The 19,849-nt window shown below is 62.4% G+C and overlaps 2 protein-coding genes across 2 annotated transcripts; one reads left to right on the top strand and one right to left on the bottom strand.

Annotated features, from left to right (window-relative positions):
* The first annotated feature begins 6,323 nt into the window (after positions 1-6,323).
* Positions 6,324-15,940, top strand: MUC4 (mucin 4, cell surface associated). Its single transcript, XM_068406532.1, has 24 exons — positions 6,324-6,521; positions 6,735-6,899; positions 6,981-7,136; positions 7,318-7,448; positions 7,681-7,769; positions 8,073-8,249; positions 8,350-8,493; positions 8,604-8,723; positions 8,936-9,138; positions 9,865-9,943; positions 10,188-10,358; positions 10,564-10,665; positions 10,864-11,100; positions 11,508-11,642; positions 11,746-11,927; positions 12,031-12,190; positions 12,287-12,385; positions 12,963-13,145; positions 13,237-13,310; positions 13,626-13,690; positions 13,996-14,195; positions 14,419-14,587; positions 14,674-14,847; positions 15,796-15,940. Exons 1-24 carry the CDS (start codon positions 6,324-6,326, stop codon positions 15,938-15,940), a joined length of 3,558 nt encoding a protein of 1,185 aa, XP_068262633.1.
* A 1,186-nt stretch (positions 15,941-17,126) lies between these two features.
* Positions 17,127-18,815, bottom strand: LOC137666789 (mucin-4-like). Its single transcript, XM_068407027.1, has 4 exons — positions 18,671-18,815; positions 18,334-18,453; positions 18,002-18,043; positions 17,127-17,852 (listed from the first exon to the last, which is right to left on the bottom strand). Exons 1-4 carry the CDS (start codon positions 18,798-18,800, stop codon positions 17,836-17,838), a joined length of 309 nt encoding a protein of 102 aa, XP_068263128.1. The 5' UTR covers positions 18,801-18,815; the 3' UTR covers positions 17,127-17,835.
* Positions 18,816-19,849: the final 1,034 nt, after the last annotated feature.

Genomic DNA, 19,849 nt, shown 5'->3' with positions numbered 1-19,849 from the left:
GGTGCGCCTGGCCTCTGTCCCCGGTGGAAGGTGACCTACAACCCAGGGCAAGGCCCAGCCCCACAGCCTGTGCAGGAAGAACCCCCCCGACCGGGCTTGCGTGGGCGTTTGCCGCGATGGCACAGATAACCCCGGCATGCAGGTGCCCGCCGGCAGTGCCAGTGGTGCCGGGAGTGGGGCCGGAGCCGGGTTAGCACGCGGGACCCTGAGGCGGCAGTGGGAGGCTGCTCCTTCCTTCTTCCTCCTTGGCGGTGAGCCCACCCTGCCAGGGGTTACCAGCCGTGCGGCCGAGCGTGGCAGGGACCCGGCAGCAAATGGGGGGGATGGACGGGGGGTGCAGGGCCCAGGGCTGACCCACCGCCCCCAGAGGTGCTGGGGACCCCTGTCCCCACGTGCCATAGCAGAGCCTTTGGGCAAGGTGACTTTGCAGCCCATCGGGTGGTCCCTGGGGGTTGGGGACCCCAACCTTGGGATGTCAACCATGGGGTCACCCTGGGAAGGGCCCTAAAACCTCCCATGGCAGAAGAGGTGTCCCCCAGCATCAGTGGGTCCCCACGACTGGGATGCGGCCACCTCACTGGCAAGCTGTGAGGACACAGAGCCGTCAGTGCCCCAGGCAGGGCACGTGGCACCCTCGCCCCCCCCGCCCAGGGGAGTGCTCTCCGACCCAGCCACCCTGTTGCGTCGCTCCCCTGGGACCGGGAGAGCTGCAGCCCTGTCCCTGCTGCCGAGGAAGTGCCATGGGGTGCCGGGGACAGTGGCCGCTCTGGAGCTGGGTGCTGTGGGGGCTCTGGGTGCTGCCAGGTAAGTGCCGGGGTCGCCCACACCGCTGCTGCTCTGACCAGGTGCCCGGTACCACCTGGGTGATGGGCTGCAAACGACCCTCTGGCTGCTCGAACCCTGCGAGTTCAAGCCCGAGTGCCCAGCCAGGGTTTGCCCCCATCTCTGCCCGCTGGTGCCACAGCCTCGGCGTGGCCCCCCCACCGTGGCAGGGGAAGGGGCGGGGGTTGTGGGCCAAATGGAGGCTCTCGCCCATGGGGAAGGTGCCTGTCTTGCTCTCGGCATCAGTCCAGCTGCGTGTGCTGGGGTGGGGACCAGCCCCAGGGCTATGTGTGGCCCAGGGGCACCTTCCTCCTGCAGAAGGGAGGAGGGATGGGGGCAATGGGGACCCCGGGCTCTTTTTTTCCTTGTCTTGCCCTCTCCAACCTGCTCTGCTGCCAGCACAAGCCAAGGACATGGGGGAGCAGCTCCTTGCCCCCACGCCAGCCCTGGCAGAGCTGGGCAGCATCTCGCCTGCAGCCAACAGCACCAGTGCCAAGCTGCCTCCAGACCTGGGCACATGCCAGGCGTTCCCCAGCACCGCGTCCGCCCAGACCGAGCACCCCTCTCCCACTGGCAGGACCCCTGCACCGGCGGGCAGCCATGGCTCAGGTAGGGCCGGTGGGCAGCTGGCTGCGGGCAGGTTCCTGCCTGCTGGGGCCGCGGCAGGGCTGATTCAGCCAGGGCCACCCTGTCTCGCCCCGCAGGCAGCCTGGTGCCGCAGGTGACAGCGAGAGCGCTGCTCCCAGCCAGGAGCATGGGGGAGCAGGGGAGGCCTCCCAGCATGGCAGCTCTCTCCAGGGGTCCAGCAACGCGAGGCAGCCCCCAGGTAGGGGCAGGGGCTGGGGTCTCCTCTCCAGGTGCTGCCAGCCACCTGACCAGCATCCCTCCGGCTCCCACCACCGCTCGGCACGGGCAGCTTCCATCCCTCGCGCCAATGGGGCACACGGTGGCTCTTGCCACAGGCAGCAACGGTACTGGGACAGCCACAGCCATGTTGTCCCCAGCTCCAGGTGTCCCCTCTGTAATGGGGACAAGCAAACCACCACCAAACAGCAGCCCCGCTCCCGAGCAGGCTGTGCAAGTGTCCAGAGTGGCCCTGGACAGTGTTCCTGGAGAGCCAGCCCTGGGAACAACTGTCCCCGTGCAAGAGGGCACTGCAGCCACGCCGCCCATGGGTGCTGCCGGTGCACTGAGAGGTGCCCCCCCAGCACAGGGTGGAGGTCTGTCCCCGCCAGTGGCACACATCCCGGCTGCGCAACCCGGGCCAGGGACACAGGCATCTTCCTCAGTCACTGGCAAATTGACTGATGCCAACGAGTTGGTGCAGCCGGGCGATGCTGTCACTGCGGAGGGGACGCCGGGGACAGCATGGACCACGGTGCCATCGCTGCCCCAGGACGAACACAGCACAGGGATGTCACCCCCCAGCATCAGCAAGAGCTCTGCTGAGCCACATGCAACCATCGTGCTCCCGTCCCAGGAGGTCACGCCAGGGCTAGACGAGGCCACCTCGACTCCGGGCACAGCAGCCAGCATCTCTGGGGACACGGGCAGTCCTATGAAGCCAGCAGCAGCCTCAGCCAGCCCTGCCCCTGGCCTACCTAGGGGTCCCCCCCAGGCAGCCACAGAGGGAGCCAGGACAGCGGCCCCACCATCTGCAGTCCCTCCAAGAGCATCCTCAGCAAAGGTTGTCTTTTCTTCTGCCACCATTGGCATCAGCGAGGCTACAGAGACGGGGACACGTGCCTTATCCAACGCCAGCCGCAACGCCTCGCAGGACACCCCTGTGCCCCCCACTCCGCTGCCTCCAGCCCTTTCCTCCCGGCCCCCCGGTGACGCTCTGCCAGGCGCAGGAGAGCCGCTTCCCCCCAGCCATGGCACGGCTCCCGGCGCTGCTAGAGATGGACTGCCAGGAGCCAACGCTGTCACCCACCCGCAGGCCACCGCACCAGCTCCGGTCACACCAGCTATGGCGATGAATGGCACCGCTGCAGAGCATGTCCCCACTGCGTCGTTCCCAGCTATGGGAAGCGCCGGTGCTGAGCTGGTGTCTGTCAGGATTGAGCCCAGCGCCAGAGCCACAGCAGGCACCACTTCCCCGGAGACTAAGGCCACCCCAGTGGGGCTTAGCATGGGGCCGTCCCCCCACACAGCTCCCGACAGCCCTGGTGGTCCTTCTCCAGGACCCTTTGCGCACTCCATGGGGTCTCTGCTCCCTCCAACTCCCTCAGCAGGTCCTGGGGCCACCATGGCAGAGGCAGCTGCAGGCAGATCCTCTCCAGACAGACCCAGCTTGGCCACGTCCTTGTCCCTCATGGGCACTGGTGGAGCAAAGCCAGATGGGGCCCCTCGAGCCGCTGCTGCACCAACATCTTCCCTCCGTGGGTACAGCATCGGGACCGAGCCAGCCACCCATCCATCCTCCCTCATTAGCAACACTCCAGTTAGCGAAGCAGAGATGGGAACAGCATCAGCAGTCAGTGGCAATGCCACTGCAAGGCTGTGGGACGCTGGAGCCACCCCAACTGTGCCTGATGCATCTCCCAGCCGCAGCCAGCCTGGTCCCACTGCGGGCTCAGCATCACTGGGAACTGGTGTCACACCTGGACCTGCACCAGCCCCACTGCTCCAGGCTGGGCCCCAACGTGGGACAGCTCTGGGGACAGAGACATGGTCACCCAGTGCTGCACCAGGCATGGGCACGGCTGTGCCAGGCACCTCGGAGGTACCCAGAGCAGCCGCTGCCCCTGTGGCATCGCAAGAAAGTGTCCCTCCTCTCCAGGAAGGCAGTCCCACTGCAGGCATGGGTCCAGGGGTGTCCCCATCCAGCATCCCCCCAGAGATGGCAGCAGGCATGTCCCCACTGTTCCTGGCTACCCCACTACCAGCCATGGGAGCTTCTGGTGACCCCCGCCCTGATGGCAGCACCGCAGGGAGAGTGGTGGGGACGGCGTCCCCAGAGGTGGGCACAGAGGAGGACCCGGGTGCCAGTGCAGCTCCTCTCCCGAGGACTGGTGCAGCGGGGCCAGCTCCCAGCCGTGCGATTGTCACCACCAGGCCATCACCAGAGCCTCCCACCCAAGGTACTGATGCTCCCAAAACCCGGTCCCTGGCAGATCTGCCTCTCCTGGCTCCCAGAGGCAGTCACTCAGCCCCATCAGCCACATCTGGCCTCAGCCCAGCACCAGCCATGGCCAGGTCCCTCCCCAGCACCACCAGCAAGACACCCCAGCCAGCTACACCGCTGCTCCCCAAAAATGCAGCTGTGGAGGGAGGAGGGGGCAAGTCCCCACGGGCCGGAGATGGCAGCACCACGCAGGCGGCTCCGGGCTCAATCTGGGTTGAAAACACAAGGGCGAGTGCTGCGACAGGTACCCCCCACAGCAGTGACATCGCTGCAGGGACACCCCCGACGGTGTCACCCCACGCCACAGGCAGTGTCACTGCTTGGCCAAGCACAGCTGCGTCGGACCACAGTTATCGCACTGCTGAGCCCACCATGGACATGGACACAGACATGGACATGGCTCCTCCCACCATGGGGATTGGGGCTACATGGCTGCCCCTGGGTTTGCCCACCCCTATGGCTGGGGCTGCTGAGCCAGGCACCAGCGATGGCACCCTAGCGGCACGCTCTGCCCTGGGCAGCAAAAGCCCCATGGCAGTGGACATTGTGGGCACAGTGTCACCCACAGCTCCAGAGCCGGTTACAGCACCTTCCCCTGGCCTCGTTCACAGCAATGCTGAGCCAGATGTGAGCGTGTCCCCTCCTGTCCCCCGGAACACTCATCCGGCAGTGGTGGCATCCTCTGTTGAGAAGGACGAGCCCTCAGCTGGGGTCTCTTCACTGGCTGTTGGCCACACACACCCATGGGACACTACAGTCATGTCCCAGTCAGGTGCTGGGGGTACCACCACCCAAGTGGACACCACCCCTTCGGAGAGCGGCACTGAGGGCACAGCACCCCCAGCCAGCACCAACAGCACCCATGGGCCTGTCTCCAATGCCGCTGGCACAAGCCCGGCCACCGTGCCAGCCACCAGCATGTCTCCCATTAGCATCATCCTGCCAGCCACCTCAGCCAGCGAGGAGGCCTTTGTGGTGACCGAGGCCACCGCAGCTGTGCCATCTCCCATGGCGAAGGCCACCAGCACCAGCAGGGCCCCGTCCCCCACTGTCACAGGTGATGAGGCAGGCAGAGGTGGGCAACCTGTCCTATCCCCAGCAGCACAAACCCCCACCATGGAGACAACCGCCGGGTCCTGGGGTGTCCTTGGTCCCAGCCCTGCTGTCGCGGTGCCCGGTTCACCCCTGCCCAGCCCGCAGACACCAGCGGAGGAGACGGCAACAGCCTCGTCCGCACTCGGCGTTGGTGCAGCAGGGGAGCCGGCAGCAGGATGGACACCCTCTGAGCCGGGAACAGGCACTGCTTCTCCCACGGCTGACACCAACCGTGCCCTGGGACAGGCAGCAAGCCTGTCACCTCCCGGCACCAGGGCATTCCTGGGGGCACCTGCCTGGGGGGAGAAAAGAGCCATCCCTGAAGGCAGCACCGCAGCCATCACCACAGGCAGCACCACAGGCAGCACCACGGCCATCCCTGCAGGCAGCACCATGGCCATCCCCACAGGCAGCACCGCGGCCATCCCTGCAGGCAGCACCACAGGCAGCACCACAGGCAGCACCGTGGCTATCGCCGCAGGCAGCACCACAGGCAGCACCACGACCATCGCCGCAGGCAGCACCACAGGCAGCACCACGACCATCGCCGCAGGCAGCACCACAGGCAGCACCACGGCCATCCCTGCAGGCAGCACCGTGGCCATCCCCGCAGGCAGCACCACAGGCAGCACTGTGGCCATCGCCGCAGGCAGCACTGTGGCCATCACCGCAGGCAGCACCATGGCCATCCCTGCAGGCAGTACTGCGGCCATTGCAGCAAGCAGTGCTGTGGCCATGTCTGCAGGCAGCACCATGGCTGTTGCACCCACAGCATCAGTGAGCCTAGCCAAGGAGGTGGGAGGTCTCCCGGCCCCAGGCACCACAGCACCATGGAGACCACCAACCATCACCACCAGTCCTGCCACCACTGTGGCTCCTGCTTTTGGGACACAGAGAAGACTGGCCACAGCACCAAGGACATCTGCCCATAGCACTGCTAGCCACAGATATCCTGCCCCTGAGCCCTCACCCACCCGTGGGCTTATCAGTAAGTAGATTTTCTTCTTCCCAAAGCAAAGAGCAGGAAGGGGTTGCCAGCCAACTGAGCACCATGATGGCTGAGGTAATGGCCTGTCCCGTGGTGACTTGTCCACATTGCATGTTGGGCTGCCAGATTCACGAAGGAAGGTGAAATAGGCCATCTGAGAGCATACTATCCCGAGTTAAAAACTGGGTTAAAAATTGGGTTACAAGCCATCAGAGTGCTGGTCCAGCCAGGAGCAGCACAGACACAGCATCCCAGTGGCAAGGCAGTGAGTTTGCCGTGGCCACAGGGAGGATGGAGCAGACTTTAATGGTTTTTTTCATCTTTTTGATTAATCTCCTGCCCATGTCAGTGCCGGTGGCCTCGCTCTACCCTTTCGGTGCAGAGAGTGGGGACCAAGAGTGCATCCAGAGGACAGTGGATTTTAACTCCCCCCTGTTCAAGCCAGAGATCGGGTTCCCCTTCGGGAAGTCGCTGCAGGATGCTCTCTACGTGAGTTGTCCCCTCACCAAGCACATAAGGGATGTGCAGCCTCTTTGGTAGAAAAAGTCCCATGAAAATAGAGCAGAAACTGAATTTAATCCGAATGTTAATTTTTTTGCAATTTAAAATGGCAGGTTTCTGCTCGTCCATGGAGGCTAAAAGCCACATGGGCTGGGCAGGAGCTGCCTGGGGTGTTGGTAAATAATGAGTTATTTTGGTTAGTTTACAGACAATGGACAGATCATTTTCCCACCCACGGACAACTACGTCCCCTCCAACCCCAACCCGCCTGCCCAGGGCTTCAGCGGCTGGGAGGGTTTGCCGATGGTGGCCACCTTTTGGGACGATGCGGACTTCTCCCAGGGTGTTGGCACCACCTGGTACCAGGTCGGGGCCACCAAAGATGTTCTCCTGGCACACCCCAGCTCCTAGCTTGCCCATTAAACTTTCTCTCTTGCCAACCGGCAGGAATACTCTACCCTCAGCTCTATCCGAGACCCCCTTGTCCGTGACGTGGAAGCAAAGATTGAGAAATACCTGAAAACTGCCTATGTAGCGAAATGGACCTTGAAGGTCACATGGGAGAAGGCTCCAGCGTACCCGTCCCGGCGGGATGACACTCAGGTGAGCAGTGGGGGACTCAGGTAACAGAGGGGACTGTCACCAGCGATGGCAGGGGCAGGACTGGGCTACTGGTCTCCCATGGCTTGATGCAGGTATTTCAGGTCTCACCGCCCCAGTCTGCACTGCGGGGAGAGCAGGGGAGGCTTTGGGGGTGCTAAGGGGGTGCCTTGGGTTTCTCCAGACGAGCACCTACCAGGCAGTTCTCACCACCGATGGGAACCGCTCCTTCGCCCTGCTGCTCTACCAGGACGGTGGGATGCGGTGGGACTACACCAAGCTGGCAGCGGGCAATGTGCTGATCGGCTTCTCCAGGTGCTGTGCACACGTGGCTGCATTTTGGGATGGCAGGGATTTCTCCCAGCACTATGTTGGGGCCATCAGAGGTGTTATCCTCAGGAGAGCCCAGCTCTCACCCCCAGAGCAACCCTGTCCTGTTTAAACCCCCTCTCCTGCAAACCACAGCAGTTCCCACCCCAACTCCTCCATGGGGAGCGGAGGAGGGTTGTATCAGAACAGTGACCCCAAACCTCCTCTCTCTGCACAGCGGCGATGGCTATGCCCAAAATAACGAGCTGACTCAAAAGCCACCAGCTGTCAAGTACCGACCCGACCAGCACAGCAGTGCCAGCACCGGTACGGCACTGGGGGAGCCCTCAGGGCAGGTGGGGATGGAGGGAGCGCTCTGTGCCGGGAGCGTGTCCTCAGCACACGTCCCTATGAGGTGATGGACCAGCAAAGACATCCGGCAAGGGCTAGCCACCAAGAGAGCATGGGTGTCCCATGTCCTGCTGTGGCTTGCCATGGCCACGCTGGCTCTAGAGGGAGCCTGGAGACCTCGTGTGAGGTCAATGGCCAGGGACGGTTGTCCCATGGGATATCCCTCGGCACAAGGCGAGACCCCGGCCAAGCTGTGCTGTTCCCCGGTTGCTCCCCCAGGTGTGCGCGGGCTGTGGATATACAGGCTGGACAGTCGCTCCCGGGTGAACTACAGGCTGCGGTGCCTGGCGTGGCTGGAGGCACAGCCGGTGCCGGCTGCCTGGAATGGCGAGCTGCTGCCGTGCCCCTGCTCCCAGCCCCAGGCAGAGCTGGACCCCCGCTACCGCCGGAGCACAGGTGCTGAATGTGGCCCCCCCGGGGCCAGCCACGGGATGGGGGACGGCGAGGGGTCCCCTCCTGCTCTGGGGGTGACCATGATCCCCCTGCACCGTTTCAGGCCTGGCGGACACCTCCGTGAGGATGCTGCGCTCTGCGTCCCCCAGCCCGGCCGGGGCCGGGGTGCGATGCTTGTACCAAGACGGGAGCTTGCTCGAAGGCTGGCAGGAGAGAGAGTGGAGCCTCCCCGTCCGCCCCGCTGCGGGTAGGTGGGCACCAGTTCTTCCTCGCCCTCAAACACCCTGAGCACCCAGCGCTCTGCGGGCGCAGCGGGGACCCCGACACCCCCCAGCACCCAGCCACCTTCCTCCGCAGACGAGGAGCTGGAGGCGTTTGACTGGTGCTGCCGGCGCGTGGCGAAGCCCTCGTTCTGCGCCAGGTTTGCTGAGAAGAGGCCCAGGGTGGGCTGCAAGGGATACGCGCCGCCCGCCCCCGGTGAGTCCCTGGGGCTCTCGCTCCTCTGAGCTGGGGTTCTGCGCGGGTGGCACAGCCAGTCACAGACCCCACGCAGTAACCACACTTTGCAGCACCCCGGAGGGCACCGCTGAGCCCAGCACAGCACCGGGTGCTGCTCTCCTCCGTGCAATGACACCTGCATTTGCTTTTCTTCCTCCCCCCAATACATCTCCATCTCCTTTGGACCCCAGCTGGTGCCTTTGGTGACCCCCACATCACCACCCTGGATGGACTCACCTACACCTTCAATGGGCTCGGGGACTTTGTCCTGCTGCTGGCCAGCGATGCCCGGACCAGCTTCACACTGCACAGGCGCACAGCCCGGACCGGCACAGCCCAGGCCACCAACTTCGTGGCCTTCGCTGCCCAGTACATCTCCACCACCACCACAACAGTGAGTAGGAGTGACCTCGGTATCAGTTAGAGCTTCTAACAGGACAGAGTCCTCTGGCAGGTTGGGGCATTGCCTCTGCATCACCTACAAGTGGCCAGGACCTGAGGAGCATCCCTGCTCCTCTCCCTGCCACCTCCCACGACCCCAACAAAGTGCTAATAGCAGTGAGTTGGACTAAGACTAACGAGCCACAGCCCTAACACCTCTTGCAAGCTGGTCAGCAAGGGCCTGGAGCTCTGCAGGAACATGGTCTGCTCCACCCGCTTCGTTGCACACCCTTCGCCCTGACCACAGGCCTCCTCCAGACACGTTAGCACAAGCGTGTACTCTTCCTTGCTTTGCAGAATTGCTCCCCACACCCATTTCAGTAAGCAAAATCTCCTGGTGTCACCAGAAGCAGCTGCTGAGCAGCGTGAGGAGGGGACTCAGAGCCTGGAGCCCTCCAGCTCAGTTCTCCATGCTGCCACGGTCAGATGAGCAGCAGTGGTGGCCTGTGCAGGCCCCGTGCCAGCAGTGACAGGGGACAGCTTTCTGTCCTCTTCTGTGCAACCATCAAAGCTGCTTCATCATGCGTTTGCTGGGCTGAAGAGCACACCAACATGGCCCCCAGGGCTGAGCCTCTCTGCCGGGGCTGGAGGAGGACGGGGTGTAGCTCAAGTGTCCCAGCAGGGACGGCAGGGAGGGATGAGCAGAGGGACTGACTGTGACATCCGCCATGATTTGCAGGTTGAGTGGACCTTGAGGAGCCAGGGTGACATCCAAGTCCTCCTGAATGATGAAACCATCCAGTTTTCCTATTCCCAAGGTGAGCAGGATGTGCTGTTAGAAGTTAAATGTACCTGGTGGGGGGGCAAGGGTGTCCCTGTCCCACAGAGATCAGCCCTGCCCAGCATGAGGGCAGCCATCCTGAGCTCCATCAAACGTCTCCCACCTGCACCCTGTCTCTGACTCAGACAGGGTGGATGGGGAGCGCTCCCCTCCCCGAATTCAGAGGCATCATTCCAGACCACAGCCCCAGACTCCCCCTCTGTGCTCTCCTTCTCTTGCAGACACGGGTGCCGAGGTGTACTACAGCCCCGGTGTTCTACTGGTCAACGAGTCTTCCATCACGGCCGTCTTTGATGGGGCCATCTCCGTCTCCATCTCGGCCACCTCCAGGATCCTCAGCATGGTCTGCAGCCTGCCTGATCAGTACCGCAATGGCACCAACGGCCTCCTGGGTGAGGACCTCTGGCACCGCTGCAGAGAGCTGGGGTGCAAAGTCCCCTTCCCATCCCAAAGCAGGCTGTCAAACGCTGTGGGAGTGTGCTTGTGAGGGCAGGGACCCCTGGGTCTCCCCAGGGGGCTGAACTAAACTCCAACCAGCACCAGAGAGGGGTCAGCCCCATCACGGGGGACTCCAGTCCTCTGGTGATGCTCCACCAGGTGTGTGGGACCATGACCCTGCAGACGACTTCCAGATGCCGAATGGTACCAGCATCCCTGTGAACAGCAGCGAGGAGGAGATCTACAGCTATGGCATGACCTGTAAGTCCAGGCTCGGAATCCACCTTGGCGATCCCTCTGTACTTGCACCTTCTGGTCATGCTTTGGCTGGAGACATTCAGTCCCTTGCCTGAGCAAAAGTGGTGCCAGGGAAGCCCTTTGGTCTCCTCACAGCTCCACGGAAACGAGCCCTAAAATATAAAAATCCTAAGGCCACACCCATGGTGTGCTCTCTTGCAGGGGCTGTTGGAGAGCACAGCCTGTTTGCTCAGCCTCTGGACTCACCGGTAATGAACTTCACACCCATCTTCTTGTCTCAGCTGCGGCAGGAGAATGAAAGCCATTACCAGCTGGCAGCCTCTCAGTGCCGCGGCAGTAAGGAGTGCATCTATGATGTGCTGAGCACGGGGGACGTGGCACTGGGCCTGGCCACTCAGAGCCTCATGGCTGACTTCCAGCAGAAGAAGACGGTACTCAGTAAGTGGAGCAGATCTTCACCTCTGAGAGGGCACAGCTTGGGTAACCGGGCAGTGCCCTGCTCCCTCCCTGGGCCCTCTTGCTCTGTGTAAGGCAGAAGAAAAGTCACCAAGGTCTTGGAGTTGCATCACCTAACTGGCTGGTCTCCAAGCCTGGGAGATGCCACCAGCACGATAGATGCCACCAGCACGATAGATGCCACCAAAGTCTCTGAGTTGCATTGCCCGTCTGGCTGGTCTCCAAGCTTGGAAGATGCCACCATGCCATGCACCACGAGGGCTTTGTTGGTGGGCAGTCATGGTGGCATCTTCCTGGGGTCCCATCCTTGCCAAGAGGGACTCAGAGCCAAGGGGTGCCAAGGCTACGCAGCAAACACCCGTCTGTGTGCTGGGCTGTTCTTTCCTCAGGCGCCTTCCCTCCCGTCATCACTGGTGACACGTCGCTCATGGCCTTCAGGACAGAAAGGGTCAGGAGGCAGTACCGCGCCACTGGGGTGGGTGCACGCTTCGTCCCCCACCACTCACCAGAGCTCAACGTATCGGGTAGGAAGGAGAAACGGGACAGCTGGGGTGGGATGGGGGAACACCAGCCACCCGTCCCCTTTCCTCTGCCAGCTCCTCTAACTCCCACCTCTCCCCCCGGCAGAGAGCGGCACCCTGACATGGGAGCCCCATGGGACAGCCCCGCTCACCATCAGCCTGGAGGCTGTCGGGGCCAACAACCTCTCCGCCCTCCTCCAGCTCCGCTTCACCCTTTGCAGCTGCAGCAGGAGCCAGGAGTGCGACTACACCGACACCGTCACCCTCGGGGGCTCCTCCCTGCAGGTGGTGCGCCGGAAAGCTCTGCCAGCATCGCACCGGGCACACTTGTCTTCTCTGCCCACCCATCCTTCTCACGTCCCCTAAGCCTGTGTCACCGTCCCCTTCCCAGCTGGCAGCCTGCAGGTGCAAGGGCGGCTACTCAGGTCCCTTCTGCCAGGAACCACCGGACCCCTGCGCCCAGGGATGCTTCCCCGGCGTGGGCTGCGACTCACACACCGGCTGTGGACCCTGCCCGGCCGGCCTGACCGGCGATGGGCGGCACTGCTCAGGTGATGAGGGCTCACCATGGCCACCAAGAGCCCAGGGTGCCCGCGGGACCCCGGCAGAGGTATATCTCCCGGTGCCACGCTGCGTTGCCTTGGCAGATATCAACGAGTGCGCAGAGGGGACGGCGTGCCCGGGGAACACCACCTGCACCAACACGGTGGGCAGCTACGTCTGCTCCTGCCCAGCCGGCGAGGAGGGTGAGTACGGGAGCCCAGCAGGCATGATCCTTGGTGGGCATGGTCCTCAACCCCATCACCCCCGTGGCCTCAATGGAAAAGGGCTCCTATGGGACCCAAATTGGCTGGAAAGGAGAGGAGGGGGAGCTGGCTGAGCTCTATACCCAAGCCCTCGTTAACAGAAGGCACCAGACTCCAGCTGCCCCATGCTCCCGGGCTGCAGATCTCGCTGCTCTGCTGGGAGGAGAAACTTTTTCCCTGCAATTTTTCTCTTTGAGGAAAAAAAAATATCTCATCCCGTCAAAGTTAAAATGCACGTGTGGCGGTTGAGGGGCTAAAACCAAATCCTGTTTTCAGGTGGTTTTGGTGAGGTTGGGGTGATGGTCTTTGCTCCTAATGCGACAGGCTGGGATTTCACAAGGGCAAAGGCTCCTTGAGGATCTGAATTTATACTAAAGTCCTAAGGCACAAAAAAAACCCCAAAACCTGGAAGAAAGGCGTTACACGCCGAGGATGGGTTGGGGATGGATCAGTGCTGGGGCTCTGCCTCGGCAGCCGGGCTCGTGCCTCCGCCTGACCCAGGCTCCCCGTCCTGCAGGCGAGGGGCCGGGCTGCAGCTCGGGCTGTGGCTCCCGCTCCTGCCCCGAGGGCTACTGCAGCAACGGGGGCCAATGCCACCTGCACCCCATCACCTGCGCCCCCGCCTGCAACTGCCCCCCGGCTTTCACCGACCACCGCTGCCTGGTGGCTGGGGGGGATTTTCGGCCGCCGGCCAGCGCAGGTGGGTGCCTGTGCATTACGGGGGTGAACCCCCACCCCGCTCGCCTCGGTGCTGGAATGTCAGAGCCACTGCTGCGCCTTCCCCCCGGCAGATCTCCCACGGAGAAGCGTCCGGCTGCGGGTCAGGACACTGCAAAACGCCACTGCCGGGGAAGTGAACGGCACCGTACGTCATCAGAGGGGTCAGGCTAGGGGAGGGGGACGCGCCGGCACACCGGGCAGCGTGGGGTGCCTGTGCCTCCACGTGTCCCCCTCCCATGAGATCCCCGGGGACCCGGGGAATCCTCAGACCCGGAGGGAGGCAGTGCCAGCCACATGATGCCGGCTGTGGCCATGGCCACGTGCCAGGTCCCCGGAGCATGAATGAAAGGCCAGAGCAGCCCTCGGGGCTCAGCCACGGTGCCCGCGTCGCCCTTCAGCCTCTCCCCGCACTGGTGCCATCCTGCCCTCCCCTAACACCTGCCTGCTCCCTCCACCACAGGTCTCGGCCATTCTGGGCTCCCTGGAGGTAAACGCTTTCCAGACCAACACCGACATCATCCAGACGTGAGTCGGCCATGGAGCGGCCCTGTGCCCACCCCGGGGAGCAGACATGGCAGGGCTGGGCGCAGCGCCGCAGGATTTGGGACAGAAAGGGCATTTTCCCTCAGACCCAGGGTCTGTTTTTCCAGTCCCAATGCTGATAAAACCTTGGAGACACATGAGCCCCATGGCACCTTTCAGCAACGATGCCCTCATGCCTCTTCCCTTCCTTACCCCCCCTCCCAAATGGGGAAACTGAGGCACGGTGAGGCTCTGCTGCTCTGCGAGGTGGCAGCAGCTCCACTGGCACCCCCATCCTTTCCCCACAGGACAGACGGCGATGGCTTCACCTTCGCGGTGGTGTCCGAGTTCACCTATGACAGTCGTGGCACCATTATCCGGTTCCTGAACGAGGAGCTGCCAGGGGCCATCATCGGTGCCTTCAACGGGCGGCGGGGGTGGCGGGAGGCAGGTGCTCACCTCCTCTTCCAGCGCCTGCACCGGGACAACGTCACCGACCTGGTGAAGCGTGAGTAACCCCCGGCGCCAAGCTGGGGAGCTGGGGAGGAGCACCCCAATGTCCCCACGGTCCACCCCCATCGCCCTGCATGCCCTGGGGTTTGGGTAACGCCCGCGGGGGAGGTGGGTGGTAGACAGTCCCCACCCTGGGCACAGACCCAGCTCAGGGAGACCTGGGGAAGCATCAAGGGGTGATGCTGCCGCATGGCTGAACCCATGCCGTCCCTCCCCAGTGACGGTGGCTGAGCTGAGGCGCTATTTCCCCTGCGGTCTGTACGGCTACAAAGGCTACCAGCTCCACTACGCGGGGACCATCGGCTTCGTCTGCGTCTCCCCTTGCAAGATGGGCTACTGCCAGCATGGCGGCCAGTGCCAGCACCTGCCCAAGGGTCCCACGTGCAGGTAGCAGTGGTGCTGGGGACGGACAAGGCCACCGGGCATGGCCACATCTCCCCACGGCATCACCGCTCCTCTCTCCTCATCCACAGCTGCCTCCCCTTCTCCATCTTCTCCCCCACCGGTGCCCACTGTGAGCGGCTGGCCATCAGTCTCGCCGCCTTCCTCGGCATCTTGCTGGGAGCCCTGGCTCTGCTCTGCCTCCTGCTCGCCACTGCCTGCCTGGCCTTGCACCTCTTCCGTGGGCACCGCCGCCGGCACCGGAGGTGAGCTGTGGGCTGGGGTGGGTGCTGTGGGTGTGGCAGGGAATGGAGGTTGAGTGTCAGGAAGAGCTTTGCCAGCCCAAAAAACTTGTGGAAAACCCATCTCCAGAAGGTCCGCCACCAGTGGGACCCATCTGGCCTGAGTAGAGGGAGCCTGCCCTGGGGAAGGGGCTGGGCTGGGTGATCTTTTAGCATCTTCCAGCCCCTTTCCCAGACATCTGCTGCTCCGGGGTGCCATAACATCAGTGAGTTGAACATTCACTTCCCTTTTCCCCCATATCAGGGAATATTTGTATTTCTTCCTCATCCCACCCAGTGCTTGGTTACAGACGACCTTCTATTTAATTTTAATTTGAATACCATCCAAATGATTTCCACTGCAATTCACTTTGCTCTGGAAAGAGTTGGTCTGCAGCAAGAAAAAGGCAGTTAAGGACTGGACCTTGCTCTCCTGCAGAGCAGGGAGCGAGCAGACATCTGACGAGGTGCAAGGCTGTGGTGGCACCAGCACCTCCTTCCCTCCACCCCAGCCCTTGGTCCTGGTGTAGCATCCATGCTCAGGGGGAGCTCAGCACCCTGAGCCCTCGCACTGGTCGGAGCTGTGTCCTGCCCCTGCTGCCGGCTCCCTGCCAGCCCTGGAGCCAGGGCTCTCTGGGAAGCGCCTCTGTTCATTTGCACTTGTGGCAAGGCGAGAAATTGTGTGTGCACAACAACTGGGGACTTTTCCTCCTCTCGTAGCTCCGTCTTGCCTCCACACTCAGCCACTGCTCCCCTCTGCCATCCGACGAAGGTGCCAGGACCACGCAGGGGCTCTCCTGCCCCTCCCTGACATCTTGTCCCCTTTCTGCTACCCCCCCTCCTAGGGCCAAGGAGATCTTCTGGAGGCCACGGTCCTTCTCCTGTGAGTACATCCCTGCAAAACGCCCCCACCCCAGCTCTGCTTCATCCCAGTCTTCTTCATGCTCTGCTCATCATCTTCCCCACTCCAGCTCTGACGATGGCAGCAGAGCGAGCAGAGCCCATCCGCTCCCACTCCCCAGAAAGGTGTTGGGAACTGCAGCTCCAGGCCATCGACCCCTCAGTCCAGGTCTGCTAAGAGGTTATTGTCCTCATGGGAGGTCAGGGTGGGGGGCTGTGGGCTGGGGACTGATATCCTGGCCCTGTGCCTCAAAGATGCCTGGGAGCTGTGCCTTGTCCCAGAGCACCAGGGATGCTTTGGCTGGCGTTGGGGTCTGCGCCGCTGCCTGAGCCCGTAGCAAAGAGTAGAGCCCGTGCAGCACCGACAGCGCGGCGTGGCCTGTCCCTCCTTTACAGATAAGGATCCAGAGACCCCACGTCAGGCCTCTGAGCGAGCCCCACCAGCAACCCTAGCCTGCCACGTGTCCTGCCCCAGCACCTCTGGGCTTGTGGAGGAGCCAGTCGCTGCTGCTGGCCCCACCACCCGCTCTCAGGGTCTCCAGTAATGGTGCCTGCACGGAGGCAGAGGATGGGCAGCTGCCTTTTGGGGTCTGGGCTTTGTGGGAGGATTCACTCTGGAGGAGGTGCTTTTTTTGAATGAAAAATGTGGTTTTATGTTGGGTGGCCAAAGCGAGAGGATGTCACCTTCCCTTGAGGACCTGCAGAGGCAACCGGGATAGTCCTTGAGTGTGTCTGCACAGGGGTATGCCCCAGTGCAATGTAACTGGACCCGGCAGAGCCGCTGATAGCAGACTCAGGTCGGGTAATGCAGTGATTATAGCTCATTAGGAATAAAATAGAATAAACCAAAAATGATGACATGCTGCTAAGTTGCCTGCACCCTGCGGTGCCCATGCGCCAGCCCTGCTTCCCTGTCCCAAGCTCTCGAGTCCCTGTTTTCTGCTGGTCCCACCTGCAGGGCCAAAGAGAAGATGGGTGTTGTTTTTTTTGTTGCCCCATCCCCTCGTTCCCCCTGCAAAGCCGCAAGTCCCCCTCGCTGCTCTCCGCAGGCACTGCTCGCAGTGTCTCAGCTCACACACATCGGGCTGTGGTCCCCGTAAACCCCCCACAGCCTTTGCCCCTGCAGAGGGGAAGATGCTGCACCCAAGGAGGGTGCATCAGACCCCGGCAGAGCCCAGCTCCAGCCCCGCTGCCCCAGAGCCCAGCTCAGCCGCAGCCCTGACGCTCACATCCCCAGCACCAGCCCGGAGGGCAGCAGCATCCCGCAATGCCGCTGTCCCCAGCCTGTCCCCACCACCACCTCCCACCCCTGCTCAGCAGAGGACGTGGCTGACGCAAGATCAGTGATGCTCAGACTCCTCAGAGGTTTTATTGACCAAACAAGATTTGACAAGGATTTTTTTTTTAAGAGATGCAGATACTCTCTTACGCACAAAAAAAATTATTTTTATCCTGATGTTTCTGATCATGGGGTTGAATTTTGCCCTCGCACACACAGCAGAGGCATCAAGAAGACTCTGGCTTGATCTAGAGAATCACCCCTTATCCTGGGCACAGGGCCTGGGGACAGCCCAGGGAGGGATGGCTGGCAGACAGGAATGGGGGACAAGACAGGACCGGCTCATGGGGCAAGCCTGGCACACTGCGGCACTTGGGGCCTTGGCCACAGCTGACCCACACAAGGTGCAAAAACCCATTCCCGGGTGCTGGGGACCAACCTCACCCTGCGGTGTGGAGGCACAGCAGGATGCAGGGAGGACACGGGGTGGCAGACATGGTGGGGTGTACCTGCCCACCTCCCCACCAACAAGGAGGTGCCCGTGGGCACCCGCTCAGCTGCAGCTGGGGAAGGGCAACTAAAGCAACTGACTCCTTGGGACAAGTCTGGGTTAGAAAAATAAACTCGGACCAGCGAAGGCAACCGCAGGTACCAGCTGAGTGAGCTGCCCTGTGCGGCGGGCAGGGGTGATGGGTGCTGGGGGGAGTGGGGGGACACACGGGATGAGCAGGAGCAAAGGACTCGGAGGATCAGCCATGGCCTGGACCGTGTTGCAGATGTGCAACCCCCCCCAGTTACTTGTCCTCTTCATCTGCAAAGAAGAAGAAACAAGGATTGCCCATCCACCTCCTCTCCGGGGGCCTGGGGCAAGCTGCGAGCCCCGGAGCAGTTTCCACGTGGGAGGGGGAATGGGGGCAGTGGGAAGCAGATGGCAGAGAGGAGACCCCCAAGCCCACTCACCTCTCTGCTCCTCCGAGTCACTCTCTGCCTCCTCTGAGGAACCTGCAAGCAAGCCCCACATCAGCTCACACCAACAACAATGTTGGCTGCCATCCTTCTCCCCTCCCGGTGCTGTCACCCCCAGACTACATGGGTGGTTATGTGCTAAGGGAGATGTCCACCCCTAACCCCGCACAGCCCAGGGCACAGCACAACCCACACATGAGCACCCCAGAATCCATCCCTCGTTTACCCAGGGCTGTTGCTGCCTTAACTATGGGGTGACTGGGATGTTCCCCCCAGCCCTGGGCACCAAGATGGCATCACCCAACACACACGAGCTGCAAACCCACCCATGCTGGGTAACTGATATCCATCACAGCCAATCTTCGGTCTCTTCTCGCTGTAATGGGCGCAGAGGCGGGCACTGCCCGCCTGGTTACAGCACCAGTCGTACAACTTCAGCTCCTGGTCTGGAGACAAAAATTAGAGTAAGGGGCTGAAGGGGAGAGCAGAGGGAGAAGGGCTGGCTCCGGGCAGGAAGGACGCTCGCCTCGGCTTTTGGCAGGACCATGCTCCCTCCAAGGGCAAAAGCATGTCAGGAAACAGGTTGGCACAGAGATTAAAAAGATTTACAGGCTACAGCGATGCCAGCCTCAGCGGGGTGACGCCAGAGCTGGCTGTGCTTACCACGGAAGGGGGACGCCTGCCTGGAGGACCTCCAGTACCTCTCCTGCCGCCCCTCGATGAGCTGGCTCTGGCTGTCGTACAGGCAGCGGATGCCAGCACCGTGCTGGTTGGGGGAGGCAGAGTGCAGCATGGAGACACGGGCAGCCCACCGGCCTGCAACGGGACAGCAGTGAGCCTCAGCACAGCTCTCCCTGGCCAGCATCAGGGCACGGAGCGGGGCCGGGGCTGGGGCTGGCTCCTTGGTATCCATCACTCCCACCACATCACCCGTGGTGCTACAGGTGATTTGGAGAGGCTGATGGAGACCATCCAAGTGGTCCCCCAAGGTGAGACCCCAGTGCTGGGGAGGGTCCATCCCCACTGTCCCCATGCAGCTTAGACCAGCTCTGTCCAGTGTAACAAGACAGGGACAGGTCAGCTCTTGTTCCTCCCTGTTTCCCCTTTCTCTGTAGGGAAGGGCAGCCCCCTCCTCATTTCCTTGGGGTCCCCTGCCCGTCTGGCCAGGAGGGACCTCAGCCACCCTTGCAGAGGAGATGAGGAGGGACAGCTCAGGGATGAGGAGGGTGAGGAAGCAGTATGTCCACTTGCCTCCACGGCTGCTCTTGAAGCGTGGGTCCTGCTGCCCTTGCTGCAGGGAGCAGGGGCAGGCGGGCAGGCCCTGGCTCCACGCTCGTGGCTCCTGCTGACGCCCCGTCCACGCCAGGCACTTCAGCCGGTAGTTGACGCCCACGCGGCTCTCCAGCTTGTAAATCCACAGCCCGCGGAGGTCTGAGCGGGGAGAGAAACCATGAGCTGTCACCTCTGGGCAGGACCACCACAGGGGCAGTTTTGGCTTGAGGCAAGAGCCAAGTGATGCTGATGCTGGAAGCTAAGCCCACGTTGACCCCCAGCCATGGAATCCCATGCTTAACAACCACCCAGCGGCAGGGAAAGAGGGGGAGAGGCTCTTGCCAAAGAAGAAAGCCTTGAGACAGAGCCATTGCAACAAAAAGGGTCCACGGACACATCAAGGATGTTTCAGCCTCAGGGCACAGCTGGTACCCAGGGGAAGCATTTTATGTGCTTGGGGGGAAAGCCTCACCTCGGTGAACTCCCTGAGAGCCTTGCCACAGTGGCAGGCTGGATTTCATCCCCTGGGAACTTCCCCCTCGCCACGCAGCCCTTCTCTGACCCCTCAAG

The sequence above is a fragment of the Nyctibius grandis genome, chromosome 8, assembly GCF_013368605.1.
Source record: "Nyctibius grandis isolate bNycGra1 chromosome 8, bNycGra1.pri, whole genome shotgun sequence".
Lineage (NCBI taxonomy): Eukaryota > Metazoa > Chordata > Aves > Nyctibiiformes > Nyctibiidae > Nyctibius > Nyctibius grandis.
This window is presented reverse-complemented; position numbering and strand designations above follow the sequence as displayed.

Excerpts from the sequence above, each read along its gene's own strand:
- LOC137666789 (XM_068407027.1), bottom strand. The coding sequence starts at position 18,800 with ATGCTGCACTCTGCCTCCCCCAACCAGCACGGTGCTGGCATCCGCTGC. Across the intron at positions 18,454-18,670 it reads GCAGGCGTCCCCCTTCCGTG|ACCAGGAGCTGAAGTTGTAC; the intron begins GTAAGCACAGCC and ends TTTTGTCTCCAG. Across the intron at positions 18,044-18,333 it reads ATATCAGTTACCCAGCATGG|GTTCCTCAGAGGAGGCAGAG; the intron begins GTGGGTTTGCAG and ends GCTTGCTTGCAG.
- MUC4 (XM_068406532.1), top strand. The coding sequence starts at position 6,324 with ATGGAGCAGACTTTAATGGTTTTTTTCATCTTTTTGATTAATCTCCTG. Across the intron at positions 6,900-6,980 it reads TTGGCACCACCTGGTACCAG|GAATACTCTACCCTCAGCTC; the intron begins GTCGGGGCCACC and ends GCCAACCGGCAG. Across the intron at positions 8,494-8,603 it reads CCCCGTCCGCCCCGCTGCGG|ACGAGGAGCTGGAGGCGTTT; the intron begins GTAGGTGGGCAC and ends CTTCCTCCGCAG.